Source organism: Esox lucius, chromosome 16 (assembly GCF_011004845.1).
Source record: "Esox lucius isolate fEsoLuc1 chromosome 16, fEsoLuc1.pri, whole genome shotgun sequence".
NCBI lineage: Eukaryota > Metazoa > Chordata > Actinopteri > Esociformes > Esocidae > Esox > Esox lucius.
Genome location: NC_047584.1, coordinates 9,717,767 through 9,730,165, shown reverse-complemented (window position 1 = coordinate 9,730,165; position 12,399 = coordinate 9,717,767). Strand labels below are relative to the sequence as shown.

The following is a 12,399-nucleotide window of genomic DNA, read 5'->3' as shown; positions in this document are numbered from 1 at the left end:
AACGTATCAAAATGTTACACCTGCGCAAACAGAATGAAGGACACTGCACAAGTACTCCGGCCCATGTAAAGGTCATTAACATAGCATTCTTAGTATCAAAATTGCAATTGTTGATATTAAAATTAATATCCAATTTTGATATAAATATTTAATTGTTGAAATGAAAAATGCAATTGTCGATATCAAAAAATGTGTACTCTGACATGACTGTAGCAGTTAGCCTGTCAGGCTATTTGTCTACACCCACAGCCATGCAATAGATGTATTCAATAGGTAACACCTAAAAACTTTTTAGAAACTAATGACCAAGCTCTTGAGCCCTTGATTCAGCTGAGACAGTTCAGGGCTCCAACAGTCACCCCCCCCCCCCCCCCCCCCAGATCGAGCTTGCGAACCCCGGTCTAAAATGCCACACAATGATGACCGAAGCAGATTAGCTTTCACTAAAATATGCTTAATAATGAGCTTACATAAATGCAATTTATGTTTTGCAGTGTGTGAAATAACTGTAGAAGGGCCATGAGTCATTTCCAATTGTGTACAAAAGGAAATTTGCTTAACATAGCAAAAAGTAAAATCAAAAGTACTTAAGCTTTTAAGATCTGAGTGAGGATAAACAGAACACCAGAACTGAACTTAAATAATTAAGGTTAAAGAAATAAAACTGGAAGCAGGATCAGAATGAAGACATTGAAGAGTGATTAACATTAATTTTAATGGGTTGCTTACAACAGCACTAGCAACAGACTAGTAGCTATAACTCCATTCAGTGTGAAAAGAGCACAAGTTCAGGATTATATCTCAAATCAGATTATCAGGACGTCACAGCAAAATAGCTTTTATGGAGGTCAAAGATTAATATCCTGGTAAGTCTGTCAAATTTAATTTGATTTGACATATGTATCAACCACTGGCAAATAAAATATACGCATGATGCTGGAACCAATGCTATATTTTAAAGAGAACATTCTGTCAGAAGACACAGACATGTGACCAATGGCTGGATTAGTAAATGTTTTTAAATGTTACAAATTTCTTTCCCATTAAATTAGGAAAAGTGTAAAGGGAGACTATTCATGACATCCAGAAGTTTTACCCTTTTTTAGTTCTAAAATGAACCCTGTTTAAAAGCCCTTAGATCGCATCTAAACATTATGGTCAGGAGGTAGAATAAGAAAAAGAACTGGAGGGGAAAACAAGGACTTCCGGTAGACATTCAACTGCAAATGGTGCTACTGTATGAAATATATATACATACACACATACAGTACATACATATACAGCTTCAGATTTGCCTTGAAGTCCTTTAGTCAGCCTCTTCCTGCTCAGACTCAGATTCTGGAAAAACAAAAATGTAATGTCAACTGCATGCAGACAAATGCACTATGGTAAACACAGCAAAAAACTAAAGGCTCAGACACTCAATGATGAGACTGTCCGCTATTTTGAAGGTTTTACTGGCAATGGGGATGTAGGTCTAATTCTCTTAAATGCACTGATTCCAGTCAAAAGGACAGCCTAATTAACTTATAATGTAAAATACAGCCGTGTTTACCTTCTTCTGCATTCTTGAGCCACTCAACAAACTTTTTCATCTGTTCCAGAAAAACACTCTTTCCTTTGGCAACGTGTGCCTCCGTGTACCACTTCAAAATGGCCTCTTCACTAAGAACATCCGCTGGAATGAAATATATAGTACAATATTTACAAGACTGGAGATTGAACTTGATTTTTTGGTCCAGGACAAGGTTTAAACAGTGTCCCTTAATGTACAGAAGCTTGAAACAAAGTGTAATTAAAATAATCTATATGCCACATTTTTTACTCCAATTCAGGGGTAGTCATCTCTGGACCTCTAAGCCAGTTCCACTTCATTTTCTCTTCGCAACCCTCAGGGACTTAGAGTAGGGACTGGGTCCCATTAATGAGAAAAACGGCAGGTTCCAGAGCTCGTAGGGTTATTGAAGACTACTGCTATTAAAATTCTAACATTTCTCAAATCAAACATTCAATTGAATACTTTTTTCTGTAAAACATACGTTTCAAAGGAGTGGCACTCCTACAATCAATGTTCCATGAAGCCTCCCCTGGATTTGATATCTGAACTGAGCTTCATCTGTAAAGTTGGACATGGTTGCACTTTTGGAAGGATCTTAGACCACTCCGATGCAGCACATCAAAATCCTTGACAGCCTTAAGGTTGCACTTGCGGACTGCTCTCCTCAAATAACACCACAGGTTTTCAATGGGTTTAAGGTCTGGCAATTGTAAAACTGCCCCAAAGCATCAACGATCCACCACCATATTTTACTGTGGGTATAATTTGCTTTTCCTTGTATGCAGTCCCCTTTTGTTGCCAAATAAGCTGATGATATGCATGGCCAAAAACATAATTCCAACTGTAGTTCCAATAACGCTTGGCAAAGTTAAGGTGCTGGGTTGGGCTCAGAATTACAGAACCCTTCCAAAGAGCTTGTTGACATCTTAACCACTGATTTGGAGACTTGATAACTCCAAGAGTCTACCAGACTTTTCAGTTCTGAAACTGATCTTTGGATTCTTCTTTCCTCCCTCACCATCTTCCTCGTGGTGTGTGGGGGGAAATATGCATGAACGAAAGTTTGGCAAATATGCAACTGTTCCAAGCTATGAAACTTTGATTATTTCCCTGACTGTGCAAAATGGTATTTTACAATTATTATGTATATTAAAGCCTTTTGATTCTTTCCATGGTAATGGATAAAGGGATTTTACATGCCTGCAACCTCAATTTTACCCCTGGGAAACAGGAACAGGTGAAAGGCATCATTAAAGTCCCTGGAGACTGAAACCAACTAAAAAGCATAGAATTCCATAACACTTTTAGTTATTATAAATATACCATATATACAGTGGGCATAGAAAAGAATCACGCCGGTTTAAAATAATCACATTTTGATGCTTTGCAGCCTGAAATGAAAACGGACAAAAACAATGTTTTATTTCAGCTGTATTTTCCACTTATAACATCCAAGTGAAAGATAATACCAACTAAAAATACAAATTAAAAAAACAGAATTACTGAGTTGGAAAAACAGTTGTAAACCCAACCAGGTGTAGTTAATCACCTTCTCAAAAGCACACAAAGCCAATTGACTTTCAACTGTGATCAGCTGTGGTCATTTTGATTAGCTCAGCATGAAACAAGCTTTTCCTGAAGCATTTCAGTCCTTGGTAATGCAACTGAAGAAAATGGGTGGCAAGGCAGTCAAAAGATCTCCGGGATAACGTTGTGGACAGGCACAAGTCAGGAGATGGATAAAAAAAAATAAAAAAATCAAAGGCTTTATCAGTGCCTAGAAGCTCAGTGAAGTCTATTATTAAGAAGTGCAAGGTATTTGGTACAACACAGACCCTCCCTGGGTCAGGACGTCGCTACAAAATGGATGAAAGAGCCAGGAGGAAACTGGTCAGAGAGGCTACCAAGAGGCCTACAGCAACTCTGAAGCAGTTGCAGGAATTCATGACAAAGAGTGTGAATGTGACAATATCACAAATTCTCCACAAATGTGGCTTGTATGGGAGGGTTGCAAGAAAAAAGCCACTCCTCAAGAAAGGCCACATGCAGTCACGACTGAGCTTTGCCAAAACGCACCTTAAAAATTCCAAGGCCACGTGGAAAAAGGTGCTATGGTCAGATGAGACTAAAATTTAATTTTGGCCTCAACGCCAAACGATATGTCTGGCAAAAATCCAATACAGCTCACCATCTAAATAACACCATTCCTAAAGTAAAGCATGGAGGTGGTAACATCATGTTATGGGGTTGTTTCTCTGCAGCAGGGACTGGAGCACTTATCAGGATAGAAGGAAAAATGGATGGGCCAAAATACTGTCAAATTTTTGAGGAAAATCTGTTGTTCTCTGCCAGAAAGTTGTCAATGGGAACAAGATTTACCTTCCAACATGACAATGCATACAGCAAAACTGACCACACAGTGGTTGAAGGAGAAAAAGGTGAATGTCCTTGCATGGCCTAGTCAGAGGCCGGACTTAAACCCCATTGAAAATCTGTGGAATGACATGAAGACACCAGTCCATCAAATTTAACTGAACTTGAGCAGTTCTGCAAAGAAGTTGTCAAATACTGCAACGCCTTGATGTGCAAAGTTAGTAGAGACAAATCTCAACAGACTAAAGGCTGTAATTAAAGCAAAAGGTGGTTCAACAAAATACTGACACAAGGAGGAGGTCCTTTTTCCAACTGTGATTATGTTTTATAATTTTTTTATGACATGTTGGCATTATATCTTTCACTTGGATGTTATAAGTTGAATACAGCCGAATGAAACAAAAACTGTCTTCATTTTAGGCTGCAAAGCAACAAAATGTGGTTATTTTCTATACCCACTGTAACACTATAAAACCTTTTGTGTTTGAGAAATTAAAGTATACAGCTCCATCTTAGGTTTGATCCCAAAATATGACAGTGTTTGGATTGCTTATGGTTCGCATTCTCTTCTCAATTTCATGAATGGTGCCAATACTTCTAGAGTTGACAGTTATCATAGCCTTGCTGACTGCAGAGACCCAAACAGACGCATTTGTATTTCTAGAATTAGATACCTATATGATTAGTGAAAGCGATTCACAATTACAGTAGTAGGAAATTAACCATCAATTTAATCATTCAAATGTTTTCTATCATTTACATTTAAACAGGAGCAATAGCGAACAAAATCAAAGTCCACCATAACCTTCTGGCCAAGCAGAAAAGTATTTTACCTTTGTAGAGCAGCACCACAATCTTCTGGAAGGAATTCATGAAGTGGATGTTGTCGTAGCAGTACTCCTGCATCTTCACCAGAAGCAAGATCTCTGATGCTCCCTGGGATGTGAATGCCTTTAGCAAGGGGCTGTATTGCTTTGGACAGACATGGCGTTTTGATCAGTCATGTCATAAAATGTTAGTGCTGTTTTTGTAAGGCTCTCACACACAAAGACCAAGGTTTATTATAAAAGTTTGTCATGTTATTAAATAAAATATAGATGTCATGATACAGAGGCAAAATACAATCACTGTGAGAATCTTGAGCTGGTGAACCTACGCCAACCAGCATGCTCACCTTCAAGTGTTTAATGGCCTGTTCTGTGACAAGCTCCTCTTTCTTGTTCCATTCCACATAGCTCATAACGCTAGTCCAAACTATGCTGATCATCGTCTGCTCTGAGATGTTGTTCTTCTTCATCTCCTCCTTAGCTGAGGCAATGATCTGAAGGGTAAGGAGAACATTACTTCAACAACACAATCTGATTCTAACAAAGTGGTGCTGAAATTTACCAATAAGAACAGAACTCCCTTTGCACACTAACACTGCACACAATTGTACTTGTAATGTTGTTGCTAGGGATAGACAACCTAAAGATAAAACACTCAGTTGACAGTTTAAATTGTACAGTTGTTGAACTGTTAACAGTTTGGATATGATGAGCTTAGTGTTGTCAGTCTGTCGGGTAGTTGGCCAGTGAATACGGGCCACAGCACAGGGAAAGAAACTGTTCAACCAACCAATAAGGGAATTAATTATATGCAGGTATTTAAGGTTGAGAGCAGACAAAACGCAACTTCCCCCATTTCACCCTATATATGGCACCTCTGTCCCAAAACCCAGCAATGAACATATTCATTTCATGTTTTCTATTGTGAATTCTTTCATATTCCTATTGTGGAGATTTAAAAAATAATAGTTAGCTAATAAGTTGTTCTGTATCAACAGAATAGTGAGGAAATACTGGGGAAAAGCCTGGAAATGCTAAATGCCAATTAAGTAAATTGTTGCAATGGCAGAAGTTTACAAAGCAAATAAGCTTGTGGCATAGTATTGTTTTTACATATTTAGCTTTTGATGAGAAAAAAAATCATGTTTTATGGAAGTGTATCTGTGCTTCAATGAGGCACCATGCACAACAGATGACTACTTGATTTGACTTGGGCGGTCCTCACTCACTGTTTATAAAAATAAAATAAAAATTCAGCTCAATAAAACAGCCTCAATGTGTCTAAATCCACTATAGAGAATGAAAGCAAGTCAACCCTTCAAGGGGAAGGAAATGGAACTCAACCAAAGGAGTATTTCTCCAGAAAACAGAAAGGCATTGGACTCACATCTCTGAAAGCATCCCCACGCTCCATCTGTTCCTGGAGCTCTTTCTGAAGCTCTTTACGAGACCCGATGGCCTGCTGGTTCCTGGCAAAGTCAGACAGCTCCTTGAGCCCGGCATCTGTGAAGTACTTGGAAAAGTGCTCACAACTCCGCTTGTTGGCAGGGAACAGCTCCTGTAAGACATTAGGGCCTGATATGCATGATTTTGTACTAGGTCTCAAACACCATGGCCCTAATAGGTGACTGTTATAGCATTGTGTTGATGCAAGTTACCAATTCTGGAAATAAAACGCATTATTATAACAGAAAATCCCACAATGTAGGCTACCCTCTACTTGACATATTTACTTACACATAGTTTATGACTAAACATTCCATGACAGAGTAAGGCATTGTCAGCAGAATAGATTGATGCATTTCAACAAATGATATTGCTTGATAAAATAAATAGGTAAAACAATGTAACTCAGAAACAGGTACATTTGCTGCCGAGATATTAGGGATTATGCACTTTAAATTCCTCAATAGTTTGGACAAAACGAATGGTCGGAGTGGAGGGACCTTATGTTAACATACAATTAAAAAGTAAAGGAGTAACAAATTGAGCGGTTATATTTAAGGAGAGCTCCTCAACCTCCCTGCTATGCAAATTGTTTTACACAGACCAAAAGAAAGCTAGCACAGCTTTACATTACTCACCAGAAGCCTGTTATCCATGCCCACTTTCCGGAGACTTCCGGCTACAGAAGCTATGTCCTTCTCATGGATCCAGGATTTGAAAAGTTTCACAGCAAAGGTTGCAGAGACACCTGGGTAAAAAGAACAAGAACGAACATGTGAAAAGCAAATTCCACAGGATATAACTCTACATTATACTGTCATACTAAGAACTTCTGAAAGGAAGCAATTACAAACATTTACTGTAATACAAAGCAAAACTAATTAAGCCTAGGCAAATTCACATCTTACAGGGAATGCGGCCTTTTCACAAGTAACTGGACATGAGCTTCAACATATATACATGCTTTCCCAGACAGATTGTTTAGTCTTAGACATAATGGAGAATTACTATGCACTGCACACCTTCTTTGACAAGGTTCTCGTTGTAAAGGCTGTTGAGGATAGAGGCTGAGATGTTGCCATTGGCCAACAGGATGCCAGTCAACATGGCTAGCTTGTTTCGCTCAGACTCAGTGAACCCCTTTAGGAAAAGCAGCAACTGAACAGGAGATAACAGGAGAGAAACAAAACACATGAACTTAGAATGGAAGAACACAACAGAATTCTGGTCGAAAAAATGAATAAAAAAATCTAATTAAACAGAACAACCTAAAATCAAGAGTATTGTTTGAAGTTTGCCTTCCATATGGCCTTTATAATGCTTTACTGCTTCACCTCGCAAATTGTTTAGAAGGTTAGGCAACTATGTTAGATATATTGAAGGCAGCGCCATGGCACAGCTAAAACATTATATGGAATATATCAGGATGCTTCAGGAGAAAGGTGTGTTGGAAAGCACCCTGCCAAAGGATGATGATTTGCATTTGATGCAGCCATCTCAACTCCATCCATACAGATAGGTCATGTGATTCTGCTTGCTTTGCATCTCAGAAAATTGCATTCATTGGTTGTAATTGGCTGCCGATGACATTCACTTTAAGCTAAGGTGTATAATCAGTTTATTCTTTAATTTGCATTCTGAATATCCATCGCTGGAGGCCTTAGTAATCGTAGGTTATGTTCGCGCAGGTTAAACGTGTGCAGTTGTTCACAATTGCCAACATGCATTCACGTGCCTGGGGTTTCTGCAACGTTTTGACAATGTTGGTGGTTGTAGAGCAAAACATCTTTAAGTGCATGCGCGAAAAGCTAAGGATTTCTTGATTTTTATATACAATAATGTAAATTCCTGTTTCAAGAAATGTCCATTTATTTTTCAACATGAATAAAACAAATAACAATTGGCTAACACACTTAGATTTTGGGTTATGTTCAGATGAAATGTTAGATTCAGGAAGATAGAGGGTAAGTGGAATGACTAAATATCTGTCAGACCTTTAGTGTGTAATGTAGAGATGGAGCCAAATCATATTGAAGTAGAAAGCAATGGTTTAGAAACCCTTTCCAAAGGCACATAACCCATAAGCAAAAATGCTAATTCAGTTTTTGACCCACTATGTCAACTAACATTGATAGAGCCTGCAGAAGGCGTTCAATTGGTTATAGGCTATTCCAATTTTTTCGCCCTAATGCCTCTTAATATGAAAGTAATCTAAACAGATTAAATGCAATAATTCCATGAACATAAAATGTAATTAGGCCATTATTGAAACATAATACAAATGATAGGCTACTTATCACATTACCGTTTTCAATACGAGATTCAGCTTATTGTGTAGGCTATTTCATCTAACGTAAAACTAAAATGTAAATCTACAAATATATTATGCTAAATAATTATTAACAAAACAAAATATCAAGGAAATGGTTTACCAGTCACCAAATACCAATTAAAATGTATTACAAGTTACTGTTTTTATTTTAGGAGATAATGAGAAACTTCCTACAGACTGAATTCTCTGCTTATTTTACAGAAGACTCATTCTACAAATGTATTAGGCTAAATATTTATTCACACAATGAAATACCAACAATATTCTTTGACCATTTATACAGATTGACTATTTGTACACAGTAAGAGCAATTTAAAAAGCCACTGGTATGGGAAATTCACCTTTAATTGCCATTTTCACCTGTGTGTGTCACCTTGTGTGTCAAGGGTATGTAAACCTGTGATCAGGGACATGTGTCATTTCTGTTATCATGATTTAAAAAGGAGCCAAGCAACTGTGATAAATGGCTACATGTGATTGCTATCCTTAAATAAAAGTTTTTTGCATGATCAGTCACATCTTCAAAAGGAATGCCAAAATGTCACAATTTCTGCCACTTATGAGCACAACTGTATATACAATGTAGCTTAAAGACATGGTAGTCTTCTCTCGCTTCAAGTAACGGACAGTTTCACTGTCAGTACAGAAACCATTATCTTACTAAGTTTGTTAAGACCATATTGGCTATTGGACGATGAACATCACTCCCTGTATCGTATTAAACACTCATTTCCACACCCAAGTAATGGGTGGTTCTCAGTCTAATGCAAACATCAGTAAATTCTGCCGAGCCATCACGCCAGATATCACAAGAGGAAGAGGCCAAGGCAAAATTAAATATAGTTTTGCAAATGCAATGTTTTGATTGGGGGGGAAACAATACATTTACCTTTTTGATCTCCTCTTCGAATCCTTTCTCCAGGTACTTGTAACGTCTAATAAGCTTGTTGAAAACCTATGTATGAAAAGCAGGAATAAAGAGAACCAATAAGAAGCTGAATGTCGAGGCATAAACATAAGTACATTTAAAGTATATAAATCCTTTTCTATTAGTCAAAAAACACTGATTTTTAAAAACACTGGTTTTAAACCTCGGGGATTAAGTAGTGAAGCAAAAAAGAGCAGTATGTCAAAGCATCCCATTTAGCAGTTTATTGGTAAACCAATAACAAAGGTCATGTGACAAGCACACCTGAGCATATGCTTGCATGGTCTCCAGGTCTTCTTGCGCTGTAAACAAGCAGAACTCGGTACGGGTCAAATCATCAGACAAGGTACCCCCCGGGGCTGAAATAGAAAGAAACGGGTAAGTGAATGTCCAAACTTTATATGCACAGGGCATATTTCAGGTCTGCAGACTGCTTTTTTTTAAGGTTTACATAAATTAAACTACATATGAATACCAGCCAATGTTATAGTACTTCACATTTCTTGTCTACTAAGCCCTTTGATGTACTTTACAAAGGACTACAATAACCAGGCAATAAGGAAGTTGTTTTATTAATAAATATCATTACCCAGCATTCCGCCAGCCACCAGGATGTCAAAAAGTGTCTCAGCATAGCGACGGTAGTCAAGTTTGGCACCAGAGGCATCAAGGAATTTTGCAACAGCGTCCAGGTCACTGCCTGTTTGGTTCAGACCTTGTACAATGCTTTCCTGAAACTGAGTAGGATCAAACACCTTCTTTTCATCTGTTGAAAAATTAACATGTATTAGGGAAAAATAACAGCCTTTTACCGGTAAAGACAATAAATATTCAGTTTACACTTACCTCTTTTCCTAGTTTTAAAACGCTGGCCTGTAAGCGTCGGCTTCTGAACTCTTTGATTACTCATAAAAGACACCCTGGATAAACAAGAGGACATTGGATAGTTACGGCTAAAATGAAAGATTAGCTAGTTACCTTCATGTCAATCAAGATAATGAAACAGACAAAGTATGTGAAACGTCTATGTATTGAAAGGTGTTGACTTGAGATAAGAGTAATAATTAAGTCTGCATCCCTATTACAATCGTTATGGTCCGGCAGATAAGCTAACAAGCGAGTTAGGAAATGTAAGGTCAGGCCTGCCTGGTTGCAAATTACTCAGAATCCACACATCAGCTAGCTAACATATTATAGTAATATGACACCATGGACATTCAGAGACAACACTATGAAAGGAGAATTTCACCCAAATATCATTTTTTTTTTTTTAAAAAGCTCTGCCACCTAGCGCACAGTACCCACTAGGCCTAGGGGATAGTATAGAGCTGAGGTCTCAAACCGGTTCCACGGAGGGACAAGTACCATGTACTTAACTGACTAATTAGGTCACTAATTGGTTCGTTTCCACCCCCAACTGGTTGTTTAGGTCTGAACTGGGAACCAATTTAAAGGTAAACCCAAAAACCTGCAGACACATGGCCCTCCGTGGAACCGGTTTGAGACCTCTGGTATAGAGGGTCCTGAGGAGGAACTGTTCCATAGGGAAACAGCTGCAGCGAGACGCTATTGTAATTGCTCAAGTGGCAACTCCACTACTACAGTCTACAGCACTGAGTAAGAACGATGTCTAGAAATAGGTACACACACGGTATGTGATCCTTTGAAATAAGACTAAATTGATAGGCTATAAATGTTCACCAACTAAGTAGATAACCATTCTCCCCAACACTCAACCATGCCAAAAGCAGGGGAGAAAGTGATCTGGCTGCTGCTTGCCAGTCAGGTCTAGAGTAGTTAGGCACCGGATTCATGCTTGGAAATACAGGCTACAGAACAATCAAGCATTTTGAGAATATCAATTCGTTTGTAAACTGGAGTCAGGCTGTCTCTCTACGACATTTACTTCAGTCACGAAAATATATATTCCATTTATACTAATATCAGTAATTTCATGGGAGGATAGCTAGCTTCAGCTTCTACCTGGCTAAAACCAATGCAGCCAATCTGAAAACAATGACCAGAAACTGCAGTAATTTTAAATTTCTCATATGATTTGGAAATCCATATAATTAGTATTAGGAAGTCCTTGCTCTTTCCTATAATAAATGTGTTACAGTAGCTGAATTACGTCAACAAACCACATTGCCCCAAGCAAGAGCTACTGTAACACTGGTAAACCAGACGCACCGCCATTGTTTTCTGGAGATACGGGAAGTATTACGCAGACTTGAGCGACTAGGGAACGATAAAATTGTACTGCACAGCACACCGAAACAGCCAGTGCAGAGAATTGCTAACACAGACTACATTTGGAGCTGCTACGCTAGATGCAATATATATTAAGTACACGTATACTACAGTAATATAAAGTAAAAAAAATCAACGCAAACGTTAAAATAAGTTACGAGCAATTGTATTGACACGTCCAATGGTGTTACGTTTAGGTGTACTAGCTTCATACGTAGCTATTACTGTACATCAGTGTCGTGACTCAAACTGCGTTCAAACGTGGCTGGCTAGTAGTGACTAACTATAGTACCGCATCCGACTCAAAGTGTTACGTTAAAACTACCACTATGTAATGGTATTTACAAATCTCCTGGAGCAAAGGCGACAAAACATCGACTACCAGCCACATCTTTCATGTAAGGCTAACTAGACGTGCATGCATTGCGTTAGCTAACTAGCTTAGCATGATAGTAGTACGTCAACTAACTTGCACCAGCGTCTCATAAATCTGATTTAACTACCAACATAAACTACTATCGACTGTTAGACTACACTAAAACACATTACATACCGAAATCAAATGAATAAAAAACAGTCGATGAAAAGCACGAGGTAATGCGACACAGGCAAACAAAAAATTTACGGCCGAACCAGATGATTTCAGAAGTGAGAGGAAAGGATACACTTCTTATTCTGTGAAGTT

At 38.3% G+C, this 12,399-nt stretch overlaps 1 protein-coding gene across 2 annotated transcripts; it reads right to left on the bottom strand.

Annotated features, from left to right (window-relative positions):
* Nucleotides 1–693: 693 nt before the first annotated feature.
* LOC105029222 (basic leucine zipper and W2 domain-containing protein 1-A-like) lies at nt 694–12,399 on the bottom strand. Of its 2 annotated transcripts, XM_010902466.5 has the most exons (12): nt 12,268–12,399; nt 10,311–10,384; nt 10,054–10,230; nt 9,729–9,823; nt 9,426–9,491; nt 7,227–7,362; nt 6,843–6,952; nt 6,146–6,316; nt 5,106–5,252; nt 4,765–4,903; nt 1,556–1,678; nt 694–1,338 (listed from the first exon to the last, which is right to left on the bottom strand). In XM_010902466.5, the coding sequence occupies exons 2-12, from the start codon at nt 10,372–10,374 to the stop codon at nt 1,307–1,309; spliced, it is 1,260 nt and encodes a 419-aa protein (XP_010900768.1). In that variant the 5' UTR covers nt 10,375–10,384; nt 12,268–12,399; the 3' UTR covers nt 694–1,306. The 2 variants fall into 2 exon arrangements, with proteins under 2 accessions (XP_010900768.1, XP_019910682.1); XM_020055123.3 differs by lacking the exons at nt 9,729–9,823; nt 10,311–10,384; nt 12,268–12,399 and having other exon boundaries at nt 10,054–10,131.

What these genes read in the sequence shown, in the direction of transcription:
- LOC105029222 (XM_010902466.5), bottom strand. Translation starts at nt 10,374, where the DNA reads ATGAGTAATCAAAGAGTTCAGAAGCCGACGCTTACAGGCCAGCGTTTT. An exon ending in GTGGGGATGCTTTCAGAGAT is followed by an intron (nt 5,253 to 6,145) that starts GTGAGTCCAATG and finishes CTTACCCTTCAG; the next exon opens with ATCATTGCCTCAGCTAAGGA. An exon ending in AGGCCATTAAACACTTGAAG is followed by an intron (nt 4,904 to 5,105) that starts GTGAGCATGCTG and finishes GTCTGTCCAAAG; the next exon opens with CAATACAGCCCCTTGCTAAA.